Source organism: Doryrhamphus excisus, chromosome 5, assembly GCF_030265055.1.
Source record: "Doryrhamphus excisus isolate RoL2022-K1 chromosome 5, RoL_Dexc_1.0, whole genome shotgun sequence".
Taxonomy (NCBI): domain Eukaryota; kingdom Metazoa; phylum Chordata; class Actinopteri; order Syngnathiformes; family Syngnathidae; genus Doryrhamphus; species Doryrhamphus excisus.
This window is the reverse complement of record NC_080470.1, coordinates 18000596-18021645: the sequence shown is the minus strand read 5'-3', so window position 1 is coordinate 18021645 and position 21050 is coordinate 18000596. Positions and strand designations below refer to the sequence as shown.

The following is a 21050-nucleotide window of genomic DNA, read 5'->3' as shown; positions in this document are numbered from 1 at the left end:
ACCAGATGGAGGGGTAGGATTTAATAAGCTTTGCTTCTTCCTACTCCTTTTGGACATGTGGAACTGGGAACTGATTATGGGATGCACTCAATTGTAACCTGATGCTTGTTCAAATGAAATTAAACCATTGCCATTAAAAACATTTGTCCACCTAATGGTGCTACTATTTCCTAGTTAAAACATGCAGCAAAAGTCCTCATTTTACTGTTTTCTACAACTATGTAAAGTTTCAAGTGTTTAAATATTTGCTAGTTATATTTCAGACAGCAATAAAACCAAACTGACTAAGGAATTTTCTTTTTTACAGTAAAATGTCCAAAATGTTTAGTTTTACATATGAAACGAAAATGAAAAATAATGTATACTAGTCAATGCGCCACCTCAGTAACCACAAACAAATACTGCTTCAAATGTATTTGATGTAAACATACCGACCTTTCACACAGTTAAAATCCCCCAAATATCAATTTATGTATACATTTATCCCTTTTGTACTTATACTATATATAGTACCCTCAAAGTCGACATTCAAAATGCATGACTATTCAAGCTATTTGCCGCGGACCTAAAATTAGAGCTGACAGGCAATACGGTTGACAAGACTTTTATTTGCACACGTACATTTGTGGTTTCATCAGCAGAAAGCATCAATGGCCACAATCTACCGTCAAAAGTCTTGGAATACGACCACGGAGAATTCACAGAGCCAACCAGTTCCTCCAGTAAATGATTGGGACAAATGTCTGACCAATTATATAAAAAAAAAAAAAAACCCCAACCCAAAACAGAAAAAGCCTAATTAGGATTAGAAATGTGTGCCGTTCACAGATAACGTTTGTAATACTTACCTTGATAAAGTAAAACGCAAATATTCAATTCACGGGGCACTGTTTCTAACCTGGTGCTCTATTAAAAAAAATGATGTAGTGTCTTTAAAGGACAAGGTACGGAAATACTTCCACTGCGACCATGAGCTGGATGCTGTTAAATAGAACAGATGGTGTGCTAGTGGACCAACATTTCACTTCATGGCCATGGATGTATTAGACACTTGTCATATGATGGCTAAACTCAAGAAATATGAGCCACAATTCTATAAAAAAAAAAAAAAAAAAAATTGAACGGCATACTGTTTTGATGAGGTTCCTCACAGGGTAACATGCACTCGGACTGAGGTAAAAATTATTTCTTTTTAGAACTGGAGCCAGAATTGGAGGATCCGGAGGACCGGTTGCTGCGTCTGCAAGCACACAAACACCACGGGAAGGAAGATGGGTTAGCAGCGATTTGCAATCAGCATTCAGGTCTGCATTCTTCAAACAAGTCAAGGTCAGAGGAGCATGGAAAAACCAGCAGGACAAGGCCATGAGCGAGATGGCTAATCATAGTGAGTGCCACTGTGGTATTCCACTTTAAACCCAAACCTTTCGGACGAACGGGATCTTGAACGCCTCCGCTTTCTCCCCGCAGATGACGACCTGGAGCGACTGCGCTTCTGTCTGCCCTCGGTCGAGGAGGGAGGCGAGACGGACCTCTTCCGGGGTGAGGAGCCCTTTCCAGACCTGGAGCTGGATCTTTTGGAGGGGGGTGGGAGATAAACCAAGCAGTGAGGTCAGTCGGGTCCAGGAAAGAACGTCACCAGGATGAAGCCTCTGAGTACAAGTTATGACTTTATGGTTGTCATGTTTCTTTATATAGTCCAAACATTACGACCGCCGCCACTCTAACGCCATTATGATGTCGTCTGCTAATATCAGCACCAAATATAAACAAGCAATAGAGAAGGTGATATAGTGGTATACTTGGCCCTAAAAAGTACAATTTAAGTCTATAAAAGACTGTGCTAGAGCCATAGGGGCTCCCCATACTGCCCCCTCTCTGCAGGGAGAGAGCATGTCACCTCATTCACCTGGAGCGGGACCTCGAGCGAGATCCAGAGCGGGAACTAGAGGAGCTCCTAGAACGGGACCTGAAAGACAAAAAAGACACAAAAACTCTCCAATATTTTTTTCCAAAAAAGGCTACAAAGTTTAAAAAAGGGTCCCTGATGTGATTCATTAACTTTGCTTAAATATGCGACATATTGTTTGTAATTATGTTATGTATTATTCCTCAATGTTTGAAAGCAAACAGTAAATTCACAAAAATTACATTTATAGCTGAAGGCGCCAGCCATGATGAACAAGCGCCTTATTCCGGAAGTGACGTAATCGGGGTGACGCCTCGGACTCAGTACACAAACTCTTCTCTGGGCAAATCGGCGAATTAGTTCGGTATATTTTTCATCCAAACAGCAGTCATGTCAAAATGTCGTGTTGCTGCTGGATGTTCACAGTATCCGAGTGATACCCTAAGTTTTTCTTTTCCTTTGTCCATTTTTTAAGACAAAAATGGACAAGGTAAGTGTAGAGAACAAGAGACAGATGGCCACCCACCACGAGTTCTGTTTTTTGCGTTTTGAAAAAGGATGCTATTCAGATGGAACACAGGGGAAAAAAAAGAATCGAGTAAGTCACGTCTTGTTTACGTAAGATCTTCTAATCACTATTCCATGACAGCGATAAGGCTATATAGCATTACACATGTTATATAAACATCTTTACACAATATGTTTTTGTGAATTACCGTTGGCTTTCAAAAACTGAACAACGTCGAACATAATTATAAACTTTATAGATTTATTAATATTAAAGCAAAGTTGATGAATCATGTCAGGGCCACACAACATTTTGAAAAAAAACTTGTCTTTATGAAGTTGCACTATTATGAAGAGTTACTAGTTACTACCTGTCATCAGTTTTAACCTTTACTATACAGAATGCATGCGATTGGCTAATATGGCTTCAACGTAAAGGTTATGTCGCCATCTGCTGTTTTAGCACAGAATCAACAGCCAGCAGATGGATTCTCATTTAAACGTCCTAAAGAAATGTACACAGTTCAAAGCCACACAACCATAAATGTAAACCAAAACTGTCCACGGTGATTGTGTACGCTTTTGGCTTTGACTTGAAGTCTGGTGACTTGCGTGCGCTATTATGCGTTTGTGCAGTAGCAGACGTGTGCGACGTATCGCCTACAAGCTGATATTTTCATTCCGAAAAAACGGATGTCATCTTCCTAGCAGTAAAGATTGATAAAGCAGTATAGGAAAAGTGTTACATTAAGAATTTAGGGTTGTATTGCAAAGATTAATGATAAATATTCATAAGAAATACATAACCAGTATTGAAAAGTTAATAGTTGGTTGTTGAGTACAGTGTAATACTTCAAGTAGTCAAAAATAAGATTAGATTATAAAAAGGCTTCTTTCAGTTGAGTGCAAAACTTGTCATGCACGGTTCCCGTGGTGGCACAGAAGTGGGTCGGGTTTAACAACATTAGTGTTTCCCATATATTATTTTCTATATATTACGGCCTGCCACAAATTAATGTGGACAGCCATAGATAGACTTGGCACAAGTCGATTTTTTTTTTCAAAAATTTTGCACTTTGTTTGCCCCTCGCTCACAGACATAATGCGACTGTTTGTGCAGCTAGTCGTTGTGACTCCGGACAGTGGATGGCATTAAGGATCGCCGATATATCGGGCCGATATTTGCATTCTTTAATTGAATCGTATCGGCCGATACGCGCGTGGGTTCCCCGATATATATGCGTGTCACGCTGTGGAGGAGCAGTCATCACATTGATGCTAGATAAATTTAAACTACAACAGAAATGTTTTGCACATGATTGAATATTTATTGCTTTTAAAGTTGATAATGCAAGCTGAATCCTACTGTGTTTAAATAAATATTTGTTTAAACTTGAGACCTGTAATATTTATCATTGTCATTTTTTCATGTAAATTGAGGCAGCAAAAGCAGTATCGGCCATCGGCTAAGAGTGATGGAAAAAATTGGTATCGGCATCGGGCCGAAAAAAAACCATATCGGTCCATCCCTAAATGGCATCCTAGCTGTGCATCAATACAGTGATGTATTAGATGTACATGGGATTAAATATTAGATGTATTGCTTTTCCCCAACAGCAGTAATTGAAACATCCCTGCAGAATGATCACACATGAACTCTATGCTACCTGTACACGACTGAAACATGACAAATAAATAGAAAAAACATGAAAAAGGAATATTATAATAGTATTTGAACTGATACTGACATTTTGCCCGGCGTTACCCTTGACCTGCACCCGTTTACCTGGACCTCGACCGAGAACTGGAGCTGGATGAGCGCGAGGACGAGCGGGAACGGGACGACGCCGAACGGCTGCCCGCCGCCTTCTTGGCCTGCTCATTTTCCTCATCGCTGGCGTCCAGGTCGTACTTGGACAGGTCACCGTCCTCGTCATCTTCGTCGTCATCCTGTGTGGAATTTCAAAACATTGTGCTACAAAGAAATAACATTTGATTTTTTGTGATGGCAGAAGGAGAAAGAAGCGGGTTCTTACGTCTAGTTTATACTTGGACAGATCGCCATCTTCTTCATCCTCATCCTCTTCTTCCACCTCTACCTTTTTTGCCACTTCTTTCTTTTCGCTTCCTTTTGAGGATGACGTGCTGTTGCTCTTCCCACGATACTTTTTCTTTTTCCTGCCAAACTGTACCAGAAACAGAAACAGGAAGTGTTTATTCTACAGTGATAGCATGTGTCCACAACCGGGCCTAAAACGAAGGATTATTTTCTTAGTCGATTAATCTGAGGCTTGCTGTTTTGAGTAATCGGTTAGGCCCAAAGAATAAAGTAAAAATATATTTTTTAACAAACATAAAATGTTATGAGAATGTACCATTTTAAGGAAAACACCATTTTCATAGCTTAAAATTTAAATTTTTAATGTGGTACAACACTAATTATTGGAAGATTAGGTGGCAGAAAATGTCACATTAACATTTTTTGCAACCTAATCTTCCAATAATTAGTATATTGGTGTATATATTTTTGCTTTATTCTTTGGGCCTTTTTTCCCCCTTGTAATTCTGACTCTATTCCCATACTATTTCGACTCTATCCTTGTCACATTATAACATTTTATTCAACCTAATCTTCCAATAATTAGTGCTGTACCACATTAAAAATGCAAATTTTAAGCTATGAAAATTATGTGTTTTACTTAAAATGGGACATTCTCATCACATTTTTTGCTTTTTAATATATATATATATATATATATATATATATTTTTTTTTTTTTTTACTTCATTCTTTGGCCCCTTTCCCTTGTAATTCTGACTATTCCCATACTATTTTGACTCTATCCTTGTCACATTATTAAGGGGGAAAAAAGGCCCAAAGAATAAAGTAAAAATATATTTTTTTAAAAAGCAATAAATGTTATGAGAATGTGCCATTTTAAGGAAAACACATAATTTGCGTTTATGGTTCAAAGGAGGAAGAACACACCTCATCGTATTCACCGTCAGATTCCTCACGTTCGATGTACTCCACATTTTCCCTTTCATTAAAACCTCCACCATATCCTGAAAGAGCATTGCAGAGAAAATGACAACAATGCATTCCATAACAGAACACGGCATCAAACATTACCTGTTCTTTCTTCTAGCTTGGCATACTTTGGAGTGTTACACATGTTGCACTCTGACCTCCGCGCCCAGTTAACGTTACCGCATCTTCACGAGGAGCACAGAAAAGAAAAGCAAACATTAATCACATGATAACAAAAGTTAGTGGGAATATTATGATGTGATGGACCTACGTTTTACACTGCCAATCGTTTGCGCTGAAAAGGCCTCGGCTCTTCTCCGCCAGCGTCTTCCCAATCTCTGTTCCTCCTGCTTTCATCATCTTGGCCTCGGTGGTTTTCTCTGTAGAAAAAAAAAAATATGTTCAATAATCTGATCTGCTTTTTAACCATATCAACTCTCGTGAACCCTGCGGTCCTCTGGCACTAGCCTTTTAACTATACCAAAACCCAGAACAAAAACCCACGATGAGGCAGCATTTAGCCACTATGCCCCCCCCGGAACAGCCTGCCGGAGAGCCTCAGGACTGCAGAGACTGTTGACATTTTTAAAAGAATATTAAAGACACACCTTTTTAATCAGGCTTTTAACTCATATTTTAAACTCTTCTTATGTTTTTATCTTTAGTTCTATTTTATGCTTTTAGTCTTTAGCTTTTAACTCCAGTGTTTCCTCAAGGGGGGGTCCTCCACACTGGGGGCTGTGTCGAGTCTGCTGATGTGGGTGCTGTCCTTGGGTCCCTTCGACCCGGCCGGCTGGGGGTTCCTCCCTATGATGTGGGGGTCCGCCTGTCTGTCGGAGTCGGGGGCCACGGCCTGCGGCTCCTCCCAGTGTGGACGGCCCCAAAGGTGGCGTTTCCTTGATCCTCAGTGCCATACAATGTCTCCCCCTACTGTGTGTGATTGTGTGTGTGTGTGTGTAGTATGGAGGGAGGGGCATTCTTTGTAATCGTTTTCTTTTTAATTGAGGTAATTGTTTTTAATTCTGTAAAGCACTTTGCACGTTGCATGCTATTGCAGGAAAAGTGCTCTATAAATAAAAGTTGATTTGATTTGAATAATGCAATGAGATCAGCAGCGGTCTCACCTCTTCCACATCTATTACAGCTTGTTCTCCTTGCAAAGTTGACATTTCCACACCTGAAAGAGCAGCAGATGCAATGCAAATACTTGAATGCTACAACAGAGGCGACTTTGTGCAGCACCGTGAGATCTTTCATTCGACGACAGCCAGTAGCAGAGCTGGGGAATAGTAGTGCAGTTGTCTGTCACTTGAGAAGGTTCAAAAGCGTCTGACTTGCATACTTGGTACATGCCGCTTGTGTCCTGAGGTTCACTCCCACGACACTTTAGCCTCCACGCCATAAAAAGCACGACCTACTACTGCGAGCTAACTACAGCTACCTTGCAAATTTGACCACACAAACGAACAGTGACATAATTTACACACTATTAAACATTCCGCTACCTTTCAAAAGTATATTTCATAAGTCGTTTGTCATTCGGCATCTTCATTTAATAACTTGAATGACACAACCTAGCTAGCAAGCTAGCTAATTGCTAGCGGCGGAGGGCCTAGCAAGCTAAAGAAAGTTGACCTGTTAGCACAAGCAGGCAGCGTCTTTAAGATATACTCTAACAAACAAATACGTCATACATTGCTTTTATTCGAGTGTTTGATGACTTACTTTTTATCAGGACATATCCAGTCCCCGTCGCTTACCCGAAAGCTCTTCCCCGACATAATGGTGCGCGTTAACGCCGAGTGGCTAGCTAGTCAAATGCGCACAATGTGGATGACGCGGCCGCCCACCCCGATGCTGCCTTCACGGGCTGTTCGCTATCTGTGTACTCCAATTGGATCACTCTTCTGATGACGGCAACATACATTTTATAAACATTTAGTGTAAATTAAAGTTACTACATTACGAAGACAATATTTATATATATTTCATACTAATAATTTCCAGGGAACCTGAAGTGCATATAGGTTCTTACACAAACTGTTTTAGAAATGTCTTAAAACACGTGAATACATCATTAACAATGCGAGAACTATACTGTACTGTACACAGCACAGTATTTGAATAAACACTATATTTAACTTTTAATTAATAGCGATTGTTAAATATTTATTTTACACCATAGAATGAAAATTGAATAAAATATATGTCGTGTCTCCTCAATTTGATGATAAAAAAACACTTTCACAATTGTCCACTAGATGTCACGTGATGCTCACATTTTCACATTATCATCATTGTTGTGTTGAGATAATTAGGGCTCGAGCACTGACCAGTGCGAAAGCCCTATTGTAATCGTAATGTTTATTATTATTATTATTATTATTATTATTCTGCCGATTCGACGGCCATTTTGAGGGCCTGAACATGCCCGAAAACTCACCAAATTTTGCAAGCGCGTCAGGTCTGCCGAAAATTGCGATCTGGTGGGGGTCCCGAAAACAATGTTCCAAAATTGACTCTCTAGCGCCACCTTTTATTTTTGAAAAAATTGGCCCCCGACACCAGTTTCACCTATCGTCACGAAACTTTGTGGAGACGTCTATCGTGACAGGACGGACCAAAAAGTCTCAAGAACCCATATTGTAAAACGAACAGGAAGTCGGCCATTTTGGATGGCAGCGGCCTTTTTCGGGCCAGAAGTTGGGGTCGTATCTCGACGAACTCCTCCTAGGGGGTTTGACCGAATGAGTCCGTTGTTGCATCAACGGACACTAGACGGATGGCCCGCGTTAAATTGCGAAGGATTTTGGGATATTCCGTACGATGTGGGCGTGGCACGCCCCCAAATTTTGCCCTTTTTCATCTGCCCGGGCCTTGCACGCTGAGCGTAACTGTAGACGTGAATAACTTGCTTCCACATGGTCAGATCTTCATCATACTTGGTACATGTGATCATGGCCCCGCCCCGAAGGTCCCCGTAGGTCACTTCCTGATTTCGTCGCAGCGCCACCTATTGGCGACAGGCTAAAGGCGTGTCATCTACATGAGGCCTTTTCTGGCAGGAGATTCATCAGAGGAACACCGAGGTCACAAGGTCACTGCCTGACAGCCTGGTGAAGCCTGTTGATGGACCATGATGCAGGAAAAGCGCACGTGGTGGGCGTGGCCTGGCGGCGAATGCTCAGGCCTCGCCGTTTACAAAGAAAGGGTCATCATTCGCCCGCAGAAGGTCGCATGTGCTTGAAAACTCATAAGGGGGGGCAGATTCCAGGCCTGAGGGCCCTGGTGGGGCCCCCATTTGAAACCAAGCCAAATTGACTCACTAGCGCCACCTACAAGTTTTAAAATAATTATCCCCCGCCTCCCGTTGCACGTATGGGCATGATTTTCGGAGGAGACATCACTCGTGACAGGACGCACAAAAAAGTCTCAAGAACCCATGTTCAAAAACCAACAGGAAGTCGGCCATTTTAGGTGGCGGCGGCCATTTGTGGGAGGATGTAGGGGTCGTATCTCGACGAACTCCTCCTAGGCGGTTTGACCGAATGAGTCCGTTGTAGCATCAACGGACACTAGACGGATGGCCCACGTTAAATTGCGAAGGATTTTGGGCTGCTACTTAGGATGTGGGCGTGGCACGCCACCAAACTTTTACTTTAACCTTAACTTTTACCTTATCTGGCCCTGCCTGGTGTCTGGCCTTGCCTTGAAGCAATGTACATCAAAGTCAATACACAGTTTGACTGACAGACTGATGATGTCAGTTGATGGACTGTGATGTGTGTAAAGCACATGTGGTGGGCGTGGCCACGGCGAATGGTCAGCCTTCGCCATTGACCATCGAAGGCTCATATTTTGCCCGCAGAAGGTCACAGGCTGCTGAAATCTTACACGTAAGGTCAGAATCCAGGCCTGAGCGCCCTGGTGGTGCTCCCATGTGACACCAATCTAAGTTGACACACTAGCGCCACCTAGAAGTTTCAATTCATTATCCCTCGCCACCCGTGGCACGTATCACTATGATTTTCGGTGGAGACGTCTATCATGACAGGACGCACCTAACGCTACAGAACCCATGTTCAAAACACAGCGCCACCAACTGGTGGAAATGTATATCACCTGTAACTTCCTTCCACATGGTCGGATCGTCTCCAAATTTCTTTGGGTGGGTTCGGTCACCCTCCAGTCTGTGACTGTGTGTGTACATAGACTCTATAGCGCCACAACTGGTGGAAATGTATATCAGCTGTAACTTCCTTCCACATGGTCGGATCTGCCCCAAATTTTTTCTGGTGGTTTGGGATACCCTCCGGTCTATGACTGGGTGTGTACATAGACTCTATAGCGCCACCAACTGGTGAAAATGCATATCTGCCGTAACTTCCTCCCACTTGGTCCGATCTGCCCCAATTTTTTTCTGGTGGTTTGGGGTACCCTCTGGTCTATGACTGTGTGTGTACATACACTATAGCGCCACCAACTGGTGGAAATGTATATCAGCTGTAACTTCCTTCCATATGGTCGCATCAGCCCCAAATTTTTTCTGGTGTTTCGGGGTACCCTCTGGTCTATGACTTTGTGTATACATATACTCTATAGCGCCACCAACTGGTGGAAATGTATATAGCCATAACTTCCTTCCACATGGTCGCATCGTCTCTAAATTTTTTTTGGTGGTTCGGGGTACCCTCTCGTCTATGACTGTGTGTATACATAGACTCTCTAGCGCCACCAACTGGTGGAAATGTATATAGCCGTAACTTCCTTCCACATGGTCGGATCGTCTCTAAATTTTTTTTTGGTCGATCGGGTCACCCTCCACTCTTTGAATCTGCGTGTCCATAGACTCTATAGCGCCACCAACTGGTGAAAATGTATATCTGCCGTAACTTCCTCCCACATGGTCGGATCTGCCCGAATTTTTTTCTGGCGGTTCGGGGTACCCTCTGGTCTATGACAGTGTGTGTACATACCCTATAGCGCCACCAACTGGTGGAAATGTATATCAGCCGTAACTTCCTTCCGCACGGTCGGATCGGCACCTAATTTTTTCTGGTGGTTCGGGGTACCCTCCGGTCCATTACCGTGTGGGCGCATAGACTGGATAGCGCCACCCACAGGCGGAAACGTATATCCGCCGCAAGTACCTACCGCACGGTCCGATCGTCGCAAATTTTTTTATGGCGGTTCGGGGCGCCGGACGGGACGTGACCGCGCACCCGCCTCGCCGCCGGCGTCGCCCCCTCCTGGCGGAAAATTGCAAGTGCCGTAACTCCCTTACCGCTTATCCCATCGCCGCGGTTTTTCGTACGGCGCGTCCGCGCGCCCGTCCGGACACGCGCGCGCCCCCGACCCACGCGTACCCCCGACCCACGCGTACCCCCGACCCACGCGTACCCCCGACCCACGCGTACCCCCGACCGCGTCGGGGTGCTCGAGCCCGCTCATCACTGCTTGCAGTTTTAATTGGTAACTAAATCCCCAAAAATGTTTTTAACTCCTTATTGCAGTCACAGCACATGATGGGAGTTTTTGACCAAGGTACTGCTAGTCGTCTCTACAATACCTGACATTTTCAGGTTGTACCAACGCTGAAAACAAAAGTTTTATGCATGAAATATTCTCCCTAAATCATAATAATCATGAAAAACTCTCTAATTGTGCAAATACATCTGGACCGATGTATGAGGTGATGTGTAGTGCTGCCTAAACGAGGTCATTGACCCTACAACTACTTTTCTATAAGAAAATAACATATATAAGAATATATATGTATACATATATAAGAAAATAACATGCAATAGAAGAAGAAAATTGCAAGAGCTAAAGACGTTGATAGCACTGAAGACATACTTCGATTTTGAATGATTCCGGTTCCGATTTCTCGTTTCCATTCCGGTTCAGTGTGTGTGTGCATATTTGGATGTGTTTTGCCCTAAACGGCCTCCCATAGGCCTCCTATACATTCCCGTGTCAGCTAACATGTAACATCTGTCACTCACACATGTCAAACCATACTATTATCATACCGATGGTAAGTCACACCTTTTTGGACTTGGACTTTGATGTTGTGTTTTTCTTCTTTCATACATCACAGATTACTAGCATTACATTATTACATTATTACTACATTATTATTACAGATGCACAATATCCTTTTTATCTTTGGCAACAGTGTTAATAGCAATAAGAACTACAAGATGCAAAAGGGGCAAGAAGGGGCAGTGTACAAAAAGGAATTTACTGAAAACAGTAATTAAAGTGAAATAGGCTGTTTCACATTGAAAGGGTGAAGAATTTTTTTTTCTTTCTGGGGATCACAATAGATGGAAATATGAACTGGAAGCCTCATATTACAAATATACAACATAAGGTGGAAAGAAATATTTCAATATTGTTTCAAATTTGTTCTCAATCAGAAATCACTCCACACTCTTTATTGCTCTCTGGTTCTACCATATCTTACTTATTGTGTGGAAATATGGGCTAATAACTATAAAAGCAATCTTCACTCGCTAAATGTACTGCAAATGTACTGCACTTGATGTTTGCTAAATACAAGGATGAAGAGTCTTGAACCAGTCATGATGTGCTATATATATCACTATATTGACACTTACTATGGTACCCATTATGGTATTGGATGCTCATATCACCTCCTACTTCGGTACGTGACTAAAAATAAAAATAAAAAAAAATAAAAATAAAAAAATAAAAATAAAAATAAAAATAAAAATAAAAATAAAAATAAAAATAAAAATAAAAATAAAAATAAAAATAAAAATAAAAATAAAAATAAAAATAAAAATAAAAATAAAAATAAAAATAAAAATAACTTAAAATATCTTAGGAAAGCAGGAAGTGAACAAATGTAACAGTTATTGATTGTAAAAGTACCAGATGGAGGGGTAGGATTTAATAAGCTTTGCTTCTTCCTACTCCTTTTGGACATGTGGAACTGTGAACTGATTATGGGATGCACTCAATTGTAATCTGATGCATGTTCAAATGAAATAAAACCATTACCATCATCCGATCAAAAGTTTAAGACCATCGTTCCAAAAATAACAAAAAACCAGAACAAAAACTTTCTCATGAGGACTCAGTAATGCGTAGCTTTACCATTCTTGTTAATCAAGGATTTATTTGGTCATGCTTGATTGGAGTGTTTCCAGGACGCGATTGGGAACATTGCGCCAAGTAGTAAAGATGGCTTCACCATGGGCATCAAGTGTCTGGAACTGATGGCTATTTTTATAAACGTCCCTTGCCATCAATCCCCAAATTCTCCCCGAAGAAGTCCTTGGTCAAGTCAGCATTGTCCTGTTGAAAATGACCACCGTTTGACACCCCTGCACCACCTGAAGTTCTGGTGTGCCACTGAATGAAAAAGCACCACGGATCATGATGGACCCCTCTCCACTGTGCCAGGTAGAAAACATCTCAGGTGGGATCTCCTTGTCATGCCAGTAAGGTCAGAAGCGATCTGGACAGTCAAGGTAACATTTTTTTCCTCATCAGAGAATCAAACTTTTTTCCACCTTTCAATGTCCCATGGACGGTTTTGTGGCGTTGAAGGAGACCAGGTCTTTGAATTTGTTTTTAAACCCTTTTTTTTGCAGATGCCAACTGTTGGTTAGTCAGCAGTCTGCACCAGTAAGGTCCTTCATTTGGGTCCAGGACCGCGCTGTGTCTTGATGGACAGTCAATTGAATCATCTTGCTCAGTGTAATTTTTGTGGGTCTACCACTTGACTTTTTGTTCCGTAATGCTCAGGATCTTTCCAAAAATGTAGAATGACTTGTCTTACGTGTCCAACCGCCGCGGCAGACCCTTCTTAGGCAGTTCCACCAAGATGAAAATAAAAACGCAAATGATAATTTTTTTTTAGCAGATTTTGGCATTTTTAGCCTGTGGTCTTAAACTTTTGATCAGGCAATTTTTTTTAGCTGGTCTTAAGATTTTGATCAGGCTATATTTAAAAATAGAGATTGATGCGACTCATGGTGACCTTGATTTCTTTAATCCGTCATTTGTGTCTGATTCTGGTGTTGTCTTGGTACATGACAAGGTTATTTCTTTCACGCTGACCATTAATGGGGATGAGGCAGTGTTTATGCTCTCACATACCTGGGGCTTCTCCACTGGCGACCATTGAGTGGCAGTGGGCGTGGTTGATTGACTGGGTTGGCCAAGCCTAGGTAGTACAACAGATAAGTGACACTTCCTGAACTGACTGGGTGACACTTCTGAGGAAGACTGCAAGGCCAAAACATGTCCAGGTAAATACCATCTAATTTAGCTAACTACCTGTCTGTGTATAAGATGCTTTGTATATTAATAAGAAGGTGTGATATTGACTTTTTGGTTATTTTTTGGGCTTTTAGGTTATTTGATAAGAATTCAAATTGTTCAACAGACCACTGCCTTTTTGGAGCATTTTTGCTATTCTAAATGCATATAAGTACCTATAAATAATGATTGAAGGGGATGAATTAACATATACTTTCACTGAAGATGTTATTGTTGCCAAAGACACAAACAAGGACACAACCTTTATATTTTGGTACGTGTTATTTCTTGAATTCAAGAGTACTTCTCAACTGGAGCCTCTGTTTTTCACACAAAAAGTAGCAGTTACGCCGTGTAGTAATAACGCAAAATATTGTACACTAACCAGAAAATGTACTTAAACCAAGGCAAAATGTTGGTTAACCAAAAAAACAACACTAAATAGGTCAAGTAATGTTCCCAGTAGCGTCCTGGAAACACTCCTATCAAGCATTCATTCATTCATTTTCTACCGCTAATCCTCACGAGGGTCGCGGGGGATGCTGGAGCCTATCCCAGCAATCTTCGGGCGAGAGGCGGGGTACACCCTGGACTGGTGGCCAGCCAATCACAGGGCACATATAGACAAACAACCATTCACACTCACATTCATACCTATGGACAATTTGGAGTCGCTAATTAACCTAGCATGTTTTTGGAATATGGGAAGAAACCGGAGTACCCGGAGAAAACTCACGGGTGGGATTGAACTCGGGTCTCAGAGCAATGAGGCGCGCTAACCACTCAACTGCCGTGCAGCCCCTATCAAGCATGTCCAAATAAATTTTTGAAGCGATTAACAAGAATGGTAAAGCTACTCATTACTGATTCTTCTTGAGAATGTTTTTGTTCTGGTTTGCAGAGTTTTTTGTTATTTTTGGAACGATGGTCTTAAACTTTTGATCGGATGATGGCAAGGTTTTATTTCATTTGAACATGCATCAGATTACAATTGAGTGCATCCCATAATCAGTTCACAGTTCCACATGTCCAAAAAGAGTAGGGAAGTAGCAGTTAGAGTCACGGCGTGTAGTAATAACGCAACATATTGTACACTAACCAGAAAAATGTACTTAAACCAAGGCAAAATGTTGGTTAACCAAAAAAAAACACACTAAACAGGTCATTTGCAAACCAAGGTGCCATTGTATTTATTTTTGACTTGATACACACCACATACGTAAGAAGTAGTAGCATGACCGTAATGATCCATAATAAATCCTAAAACTAATCAAATATGATTACTGACCTTGTGTCTTGTTGTTTTTCAGCAACTTCCCACTGAAGCCCACCAAGCCCAAACTCAGCCAGTCTCAGGCTGAAGAGCTTTTGAAGAAACACTACAACCTGACGCCCTCTGAAATTCACCATCTACCCAGTTGGGGGGACCAGAACATTTATTTTAGGGCCGTGGAAGGGGGCCAGTACGTGCTGAAGATTATGAACTCGGAGGACAGTAAGAACCCCACCGTGGCTGAAGTGCAGACTTGTGCCATGACCTTCCTGCAGGAGAATGGACTCCCAACCCCAAAAGCCCTGAAAACAACCACGGGACAGGTCATGTTCCTGGAAGGAGTTGGTAGGATACTTAAGACGTCTTTGCTTTTGTCAATCATGAGCGAACCTAAAAACTCCAAGTCAAATCATCTCTATTTACGTATTTAGAACCAACTCACAACATGAAACAGGTCAGGAACTATGCCCCTGAAAGGTGGGGTGCACCCTGGGCTGGTCGCCAGTCAATCGCAGGGCACATACGTATACAGTATTCACAAAAATCATTCGCACTCAACGGAAGTGCGGAACCCAGATATTCCAGATCTCCTTAATGTTTGGCCAACATGCTAGCCACTAGACCACGGACCCTAATGTTTTCATATATTTATGCTAACAATGCTAACATTATTATTAGTAGTAGTTGCAGGGAAAGGCGAATATATTGAAATTGTTGGCTTATTATCTTTGGTAGATTGTGGCCATGGTTTACAGAAGTTCCTGGTGCGCCTGTTGACTTACTTGCCGGGGATCCCCATCGCCAGCGCTCCCCTCTCACTGGAACTGCTGTATGACGTTGGCCAGATGGCGGCCAGAATGGACAACATCCTCGAAAAGGTAGAAAGAATTCTATTGGTCAGCTTTTACATTCTTCTACAGTCACACAATTCAACAACTTTTTTGTCTGGTTACTGGTTTCCATCCATCCAATTCAACAACTTTTTCTGTCTGGTTACTTCCATCCATCCATCCAATTCAACAACTTTTTCTGTCTGGTTACTTCCATCCATCCATCCAATTCAACAACTTTTTTTTGTCTGGTTGCTTCCATCCATCCATCCATCCAATTCAACAACTTTTTTGTACGGTTACTACCATCCAACCATCCATCCATCCGTCCTTTCATCCTTCCATCCATCTATCCAATTCAACAACTTTTTCTGTCTGGTTATTTCCTTCGTTCCATTCATCCATCCATCCATCCATCCAATTCCACAACATTTTTGTCCAGTTACTACCATCCATCCATCCATCCATCCATCCAATTCAACAACATTTTTGTCTGGTTACTACCATCCGTCCGTCCATCCATCCATCCATCCATCCATCCATCCATCCATCCAATTCAACAACTTTTTTGTCCGGTTACTACCATCCATCCATCCATCCATCCAATTCAACAACTTTTTTGTCCGGTTACTACCATCCATCCATCCATGCATCCATGCATCCATGCATCCATGCATCCATCCATCCATCCATCCATCCATCCATCATCCATCCATCCATCCATCCATCCATCCCATACTGAAGTGTGTTTTGTTTTTGTCCAAGATGAAACATCCCCAACTGTCAGCATTGCAGAGGGAGGAGTTTATGTGGAGTTTGTCAAAAGTTCTTCTTCTGGAAGAATACATGAGCGTCCTTGATGGACACCCCCTGCAGGAGGATGTGAGGTCTGTCCTCCAGCAGTACAAGACCTATGTGGCACCCAGATACTCCAGCTTCCGCAAATGTAAGTATGGTGTTGATATTGCCATCAGTTCATTGTAAGTTCACTCTATCACAGTTTAAAAAAATATATGATTATTTCTATTATTATTATGAATATTATTCGTATATGAATTGATGAATAATACGGCATACGACTGGTAAAAACTTTTTTGCCTAAAGGGCTGTAATAATTTAAATAACAATAAAAAAAGTTTTCTATGCTCTAACTACTAAAACGTCCCATTTACATATGGAATACTAAATTACAAATAAAGAATCACAAGTTTAAATGTGACTATAGGGGTGTTATTCCATGTCTGGTGGGCTCTAATAATGTAAAAAAACAAACAAAAAACAAACATAAATAAAGAATCCTACTTTGTGGAAATCGCAGTTGAGTCCGGAACCAATATAAACAAGGGTTCACTGTATATCATATTGACGTGACTATAGGGGTGTTATTTCATGTCTGGTGGGCTCTAACAATGTAAAAAAAAAAACATAAATAAAGAATCCTAATTTGTGGAAATCACAGTTGAGTCCGGAACCAATATAAACACAAGTTTACTGTATATCATTTTGACGTGACTATAGGGGTGTTATTCCATGTCTGGAGGGCTCTAATAATGTAAAAAAAAAAAACATAAATAAAGAATCCTATTTTGTGGAAATCGCAGTTAAGTCTGGAACCAATATAAACACGCGTTTACTGTATATCATTTTGACATGACTATAGGGGTGTTATTCCATGTCTGGAGGGCTCTGATAATGTAAAAAAAGCATAAATAAAGAATCCTACTTTGAGTCCGGAACCAATATAAACAAGGGTTTACTGTATATCATTTTGACGTGACTATAGGGGTGTTATTCCATGTCTGGAGGGCTTTAATAATGTAAACAAGCATAAATAAAGAATCCTACTTTGAGTATGGAACCAATATAAACAAGTGTTTATTGTATATAATTTTGACGTGACTATAGGGGTGTTATCCCATGTCTGGAGGGCTCTAATAATGTAAAAAAGAGCATAAATTAAGAATCCTACTTTGAGTCCAGAACCAATATAAACAAGGGTTTACTGTATATCATTTTGACATGATTATAGGGGTGTTATTCCATGTCTGGACGTGACTATTGTCTGGAGGGCTCTAATAATGTAAAAAAAAAAGTAGGATTCTTTATTTATGCTTTTTTTTACATTATTAGAGCCCTCCAGACAATAGTCACGTCCAAATGATATACAGTAAACCCTTGTTTATTTTGCTGAGTGGTTCATGCTGGGGAAGGTTGTTACATTGTGTTGTACTTTTGTCCCTCTGCAGGCCTCGTTCACGGGGACTTAAACCATCTCAATGTGCTTGTGCAAGCTAACGGGCACAATGGCTACAGCATTTCTGGTATCATTGACTTTGGGGATATGAACCTTGGTTATTACGTACATGAGCTGGCCATCAACATCACGCACGTGATGCTTGCATATCCCAACCACATTGAGGTGGGTGGAGCTATCCTAGCAGGCTGGGAGAGCATCTTTCCACTCAGCGAGGCGGAGAAAGATTGTCTCTTTTGGTTGGTCCTGTCACGCTTCTGCCAGACGTTGGTGCTCTGCAGGCACACTTTGGCTTTTCTTCCTGAAAATGAAGAATATCTCATGCATGCAACCAAAAACGACAGTCTGATTTTCTGTAAACTTTGCAAAATGGGAAAGCAGCAAGTGGAAAAGGTGTGGTTCCAAACTGCTGCTCGCTTCAGTCAATGAAGTAGAATGCTTAAACTCGTTTAGTTTATTCATTTCGGTTATTACATATTAAATATTTGTTGGTAATCATTTGTGTTTGATTCTTTTTTGATAATTAATGGGTGTGTAAATGAATTCCGACACTAAATGATTGGTTCAAAAATAACTTGTAAACTTGTCTGCTTAATATTCAGTCTAAAATAGTAAAACATGGCTACATATACTTTTTTTCCAGTTTGGTATATATATTCACATTTCAATCAAAATATGAATTATTGGGTATTAAATGCAAAACCATACTGAAACATAAAAGCGTTGCGGTTGTGGATAGTTAAAAAAATGCATCTCAGTTACCTATTAAAATCAATTTCAGTTCCATTTTTTCTTTTTGTTCTTAATTTCACAAAATTTTTACAAAAAAAACTATTCTTAAATCTGATTTTTTAAAAATAAATTTTTCCTCATATTATGACTTTATCGTAAATGTGCAACTGTTTTTCTTTAAAGAATTAATTTTTTCCCTCTTAATATTTACATTTTATTCTCTTCAAATTACAGTTTTTTTTTTAAATGTATGCCTTTAAATGTTTTCCAACTATTTCCATTTTTTTGTGTAAATCTCCGCTTGTAATTATGAATGCATTCATAGGAGCGGGGAACAATCTGGCAACGAGGACAGCTTAAGAGCTGGGCTAGGTGCTAATAGGTGCTAGGTGTGTCCTTGTAGATTCAAACAGCACACAAATCACAACAATATTATTAATGAAAAAAACATCTCTTTTCTTTAAACTTAAAAAAATGTCTTCATTACAATTGATTATTTTATAAAGACCTTTACTAAATTATGAAATCATTAGTAATTTCATAATAATTATTATATAATAATTTTATATAATAATAATAATCGTTATTATTAACTTTATTCCTGTGATATATTATTATTATTAATAATAATTATTATTTTTATTAAAAGGTGCTAATTGCTAACAGCTGTGTCAAGTATATTCAAACAGTATTATTTTATTATTTTTAATATTATTTTTTTAAATTAAAAAACATCTCTTTTCTTTAAACTTACAAAAAGTCTTCATTACAATTGATTATTTTCAAAAAATTAAGATTTTTACTAAATTATGAAATTATTAGTAATTTCATAATTATTATATAATCATTTTATATAATTAATAATCATAATTATGATTCTAATAATAATAGTAATAATAATAATAATTATTATTATTAAATTGAAATTTTATGTAATGAAAATAATTTATTATTTTACATTTATTAATAATAATAATAACAATAATAATAATTATTAAATTGTTATTGTTATTAAATTAAAATTTTAATAATAATATTAATTTAACATTTTAATTTAATTTAACAATTATAATTATAATCAAATAATAACAACAACAATAATAATAATTTATTATTATTATTATTAAATTATTATTGTTATTAAATTAAAAATGTAAACTTTATTTCGAATATTTTTTTCTTAATATTTTGACTTTATTCTTGTATAATAATCTTTTTTCCAATTAGAATTTATCCAATTGTTTGTTGTCCAGTTGTTTTCTTTTCTTTCTATTTGACACATACACAATGTTTGAATTCATATTACCATTATTTATGTATTACCAATTTATTCATGGGGTTTAAACTTTGTAAATATTTGGTGTTTGTGTCTTCATAGTTTTTGTCACCCTTAATAATAAAAAGAAGAAAAGTCAGTTGAAGCCTCCTTAGGTAGGCTGGCTGAGGACTAATAATGTCATCCATTGGGTGGCTGGTGTGTCGGTTCACTTTAAAGTGGAGTAATACTGCCCTTATGTGGTGTACCCTAAGTACTGCTTGGTGCCTGAAGTTCTAGGTGGTCTTCTACATGGACACCCTCTGCAGGACGATGCAAATTCCTGTCTTTTTGGGGTTAAATGTTGAATTCTGTTTTACTTTTGTCTTTCCACACATCCACGTTGAGGTAGGTGGAGTTATGTTATCAGAACGATTGTCGCTGGTTACCCTTTGACCTTGCATCCTGAACATGGCACCAACAGCCAAGCGTGAACCGCAGCACATCCTGTCTGTCTTGGACAAGGTAGTTCTGTTTAATTGAGTGCACTCAAGATGAATTGAACAGGATTTTTTAATCATACATTGTTTTAATCATCGTGTATCTGTTAGGGAGACGTTCGCTTGATTTATGAGGCCTGCATGAGGTTTATTAGGACGAGGGGGCTAGCAGAGATGGTATCGGAGGCACATTTTATGATGCCGCCTCTTTCTGTTGAAGGAAATGACTCCTGGACCTTCATCCTTCACATCCTTCACATCCTTCACATCCTTCACCAATATCCGTCTGCACAAAAGGTATCCTTTTGTTTACATCAGGAGTGCAAACGGAGTAAAATCAAAAGATACAGTGGCCATGTTGATATTTGACATTTTCTAAACCAAGCCATGTACACATACTAACATGTTATATATATTTGTCCACTTTTGCTGTTGTCAATTTTATACATATTTCAACATACAGTG

At 39.7% G+C, this 21050-nt stretch overlaps 2 protein-coding genes across 2 annotated transcripts; one reads left to right on the top strand and one right to left on the bottom strand.

Moving 5' to 3' along the window:
• Window positions 1–588: 588 nt before the first annotated feature.
• On the bottom strand, window positions 589–7305 carry zranb2 (zinc finger, RAN-binding domain containing 2). Its single transcript, XM_058073958.1, has 10 exons — window positions 7172–7305; window positions 6571–6623; window positions 5718–5826; window positions 5549–5631; window positions 5405–5481; window positions 4453–4602; window positions 4203–4366; window positions 1910–1969; window positions 1425–1574; window positions 589–1240 (listed from the first exon to the last, which is right to left on the bottom strand). Exons 1-10 carry the CDS (start codon window positions 7225–7227, stop codon window positions 1183–1185), a joined length of 960 nt encoding a protein of 319 aa, XP_057929941.1. The 5' UTR covers window positions 7228–7305; the 3' UTR covers window positions 589–1182.
• A 6371-nt stretch (window positions 7306–13676) lies between these two features.
• On the top strand, window positions 13677–18527 carry LOC131129829 (hydroxylysine kinase-like). Its single transcript, XM_058073719.1, has 5 exons — window positions 13677–13731; window positions 15052–15359; window positions 15750–15892; window positions 16610–16790; window positions 18091–18527. Exons 1-5 carry the CDS (start codon window positions 13724–13726, stop codon window positions 18525–18527), a joined length of 1077 nt encoding a protein of 358 aa, XP_057929702.1. The 5' UTR covers window positions 13677–13723.
• Window positions 18528–21050: the final 2523 nt, after the last annotated feature.

Coding starts and splice junctions, on each gene's coding strand:
- zranb2 (XM_058073958.1), bottom strand. CDS start 7,227: ATGTCGGGGAAGAGCTTTCGGGTAAGCGACGGGGACTGGATATGTCCT. Junction 5,632..5,717: donor AACGATTGGCAGTGTAAAAC/GTAGGTCCATCA, acceptor CTCCTCGTGAAG/ATGCGGTAACGTTAACTGGG. Junction 1,970..4,202: donor AGTTCTCGGTCGAGGTCCAG/GTAAACGGGTGC, acceptor TTTGTCTTTCAG/GTCCCGTTCTAGGAGCTCCT.
- LOC131129829 (XM_058073719.1), top strand. Junction 15,360..15,749: donor CATGTTCCTGGAAGGAGTTG/GTAGGATACTTA, acceptor TATCTTTGGTAG/ATTGTGGCCATGGTTTACAG. Junction 16,791..18,090: donor ATACTCCAGCTTCCGCAAAT/GTAAGTATGGTG, acceptor GTCCCTCTGCAG/GCCTCGTTCACGGGGACTTA.